The sequence below is a fragment of the Montipora foliosa genome, chromosome 8 (genome assembly GCF_036669935.1).
Source record: "Montipora foliosa isolate CH-2021 chromosome 8, ASM3666993v2, whole genome shotgun sequence".
In the NCBI taxonomy this organism is placed as follows: Eukaryota; Metazoa; Cnidaria; class Anthozoa; order Scleractinia; family Acroporidae; genus Montipora; species Montipora foliosa.
The window spans coordinates 5,679,801-5,683,623 of NC_090876.1; the positions used below are offsets into that span (position 1 = coordinate 5,679,801).

Below are 3,823 nucleotides of genomic sequence, written 5' to 3' on the forward strand. Positions count from 1 at the left end.
ATCACACAACAGAAGACACTGGCCAAGTATTATAATTAATGGTGATAGTATTCTCTACGTTAGGAGTAGCCTTCCTAGAGTCTATGAGCATGATTCTTAAAGGACCATATACTCAGTCATGTCTTATTTTGTATTACTTGTTGTGATGCAATAAGAATTTGCTTCACCGTGCATGGAAAGTAGGTTACACTGTGAGGCATTAAGCTCCTCTCATATTATTCAAATTATAGGCCATTTGTACTAAGAGGTCATGTGACATCGTTTTTATGAAAATGAAAGTTATTTGATTTTGCCTTCAAAAAACGATTATTGGGTCATATCTTAAACAAAATAATAGTGATTTGGTTTTTCAAACCCACGCCATTTTCTTTAAATGAGTAAGCTTGTAGCTTGTCACGTGACCTCTTTCTGAACACAAATTTTGCTTTCAAACTTCAAGGAAAATGATGAAAAGATGATGTGGTAATGTTTGCAGCACATTTGAGCGTAACTATCAAATGTTTAACAAGATATAAGCAAAACATAGTTTTGGCCACCATGTTGGAGGGCAAGAGTATGCCCTACAACATGGCGGCCAATGGCAAATCACAAGTTACTTTGTTGAAAAATCACAGTGCCACAAAATATCTCCCTTAAATGCATTTCCACGCAAATTTCGGGTGTAAGATAATTTTTATGTACTCTGTCAATATTTGGCATGAGCAAGATTCCAACTCATTGTTTAAAGGAAGCATTGGTCACGTGATCTCGTAGTGCAAGTGGCTTATTGTACACAACTCCTTAAGCAGGGTAATCATTGTACATGGCTGTGTGTTCAGAAGTGCATATAACTGCAACTTGGATACCCTGCACTAGATAGTGTTGTTTATCATTTTACTAATACTAAAATGAGGTGCTTGAGTAGTCAAAACCATGCTAGTTTGAGAAGCATTTCAATTCTTTAATGTGTTGTCGTAAGAATATTGCTGACTGAATTTATTATTTTCATCAGTAAAGTTTTCTTGAATTTTTAACTTAAGCTAAAAATGCTTTATACTAAGTAAGGATTTTAAAGTTAAAATTAAGGTTTTTCTTTCAAGTGAATTAAGTGTTGAATCAGATAAAAGAATATGCCAAATGGTTTTGGGTGTAAAAATTGGGGTGATTAGGTCAAAAGCCTGAAACTTTTAAAAATACATGCATTTGTAGGAGAAAATATAGGCTGGATAATTCAAGAAAATATTTAAGATGGTTGAATAGTATGCAATGCTAATTTTAATCTGTAAAATAATTAATAAGAATATTGCAAACTTGTGACAATTTGTCTCGAAGGGAGGGGGTGTGAAAGCTGATTGTTTTTACGCGCGTGTGCACGTGTTTTTTTTAGTCGAGAAGGTCTCGTGCGGAATAAAAGTCACGTGGTCGAAATATAGGGAATTGTCAGCCATGTTTACCAGGCCAAGAAGCAAAAAGAAATGGGCTAGTGTAGCAGACCGTTTTAAATCCTTTGCACCTTTTCGTTTAATGGGCGATAGCAAGAATTATGTTCGCTCCTTTTAAGCCATGTCAGGCAGATATTGCAGCAACACTGCTTGGGTTGATTTCAGCTCCTGTTCATCGATTGACTTAATCTTAGGACTTAACTCGTGATTTTAAAGATGGAAAGTTCCTGAACATGAAGGTTTGGAAATGTTCAATGGATTGAACTCAGCTTAGAGGTGTGTGCGGGGCAAAGGGCTGATTTTATGTCTTGTCATTTACGTCGGGTAAGTAATCTTGAAAGTCTAGTACTATGAGCTCAAATGCAGGTTCTGGGATGTTGCGTGTTGAAAATTCGTAAACGAGTTTGAATGAGTCTACCGGGTATTTCAAGTAGATTGTAGCCTCATGTTGCAGTTGACTAGACCTTTAACTCGAATGAACAGGTGCTGAAAATCTACCCTGTAACCTACAAAAACTATCTTATACGTTAGTGACATTTAACCTGCAACATGCAAAAAGTACATATTGACAGTGGCCTCCGCATAAGCTTATGATGTTTAAGCTTGCTTGCTCAACGTTTAAGTGATCATTAACTGAGCTTGACTCTAGAATAGCTTTCATCTTTTCTAATTTTCACTGTTTTTTCTCAGCTTTCTAATAGAGATCTAGAATATTGATTTACCACAATATTAGCAGTATGAAATCGCTTTTTTTATGCAAGCCACACCTTCAGCTACACTTTCAATGTGAAATTACAAGTTTATTTATTTGTTAAACCAAGAGATTAAATTTGACAAGCAATAAATGTTCTGAAGATGGAAAACTGTGCCTTATGTACTTCTCTAATATCAGTTCCTTGCATGTTAATGTCTCATGAGGACAATCGGGGCAAGGATTGATTTCAGGTAGGAGGGAGGTTTGACATTTCTTCCTATGATTTTCAGGAACTTACATCCAATGTTTTATCAAAGGTTAGTGACTTAAATATCCGCAAATTCCCTGGTAGCTGGGATGAAGCATTTTAACAGAAAATCTTTTCTTAGTTGAAATGCCTAGCCTCCCCTCCTGTGGAGCCAAACATGTTTGCAGCAGATGTCTGCAGAAAGTTATGGGACCTGAAAGTCTTTAAGGAATACCTCTGCTGTTAAGGGACCCCTTCCCCTTTTCTATATAAACAGAATCCTTATGTTTTATTATTTTTGTTGTAGCCTGAGAAAACAGACGACATTTAGCGACACTACCACTAGTTTCCCCACCAAATGACGTTTGAGAAAGGAGCGCACAAATTCCATACTGATGTGGCGTCACAACCCAGATTTGGGTAGTGCTTCTGATTGGTTGAACTGCATAAGAAATTTGATTCCACCAATCAGAAGCAATATCCAGTGGTAGCATCACCAAATTTCGGCTATATTCTCAGGCAATTGCTGTTGTTGGAATAATAATAATAATAATAATAATAATTATAATTATAATTATATTATTATTATTTATTATTATTTAAAATTTTAACTTCTGACTTAAGGCGATTTAAAGCGACTTAAGGCGACTTAAGGCGACTTTAGGCGACTTAAGGCGACTTAAGGCGACTTAAGGCGACTTTAGGTCCCAGAGTAGGCCTAAAGAATATCGTGATGTGCAAGTTTTGATTTCTGGTGTTGACCAGCGATGGATCACAACTGGACGCGGAGGCGTAACTAAAATAGGGAGCCTACAAAATCTACAACGTTTGCACAACGGCGCCGTTGGGTCACGTCATAGTCCCGTGTCGCCGTCCTGCAGAAATTTGAATTCTGATCTTACGATATTTTCAGTAAAGCTGACGACGTTCGTGCGCGTGCAGTAAATTTTCTAGCCGTGTCTGAAGTTTGTTTTTATCTTTTCACAAGGAAAGTTGTTCAGTCCAAAATTCGTGACTTCAGATAAACGAAAGCTTGTAGAAACGTTGGATTTGGATAAGAAAGCAAACGACGACGAATGCAAGGCTGAGTTTCGTTTCTACAGGGGGGGGGGGAATTTTAAAACTTGGCTTGCTGAACAGCTTCAACTAACTGACGAGATAACCACTTACAATGGTTTAGTTTTAGCTTCGATACCTGAGTGTATTATGCATTTTTTTCAAGAATTATGCCTATCCTTGTCGATATGGAGATTTGTCTTTGAATGTCACGAGTCCATTTATTTTTAGTTGTACAGTACACACCTCACACGCACGCAACCCCCCTTTCCCCCCCCCCCCCCACACACACACACACACAAAATAAAAAGCACATATCAAGAACATGTCTTTAAATGAGAAACTTCATGAGTTTATCTAGCAAACACACAGGAAGCATCGAGAGAAACTTTGACAACTAACCTC

At 37.4% G+C, this 3,823-nt stretch overlaps 1 protein-coding gene across 2 annotated transcripts in view; it reads left to right on the forward strand.

Moving 5' to 3' along the window:
- LOC137967332 (uncharacterized) overlaps positions 1–2,683 on the forward strand; it is a 10,570-nt gene extending 7,887 nt beyond the window's left edge. For both annotated transcript variants that reach the window (XM_068813854.1, XM_068813853.1), the window contains exon 4: positions 1–2,683. This exon is cut by the window's left edge. In XM_068813854.1, coding sequence (XP_068669955.1) covers positions 1–35 — 35 coding nt within the window. In that variant the 3' untranslated portion in view covers positions 36–2,683.
- The last annotated feature ends 1,140 nt before the right edge of the window (positions 2,684–3,823 follow it).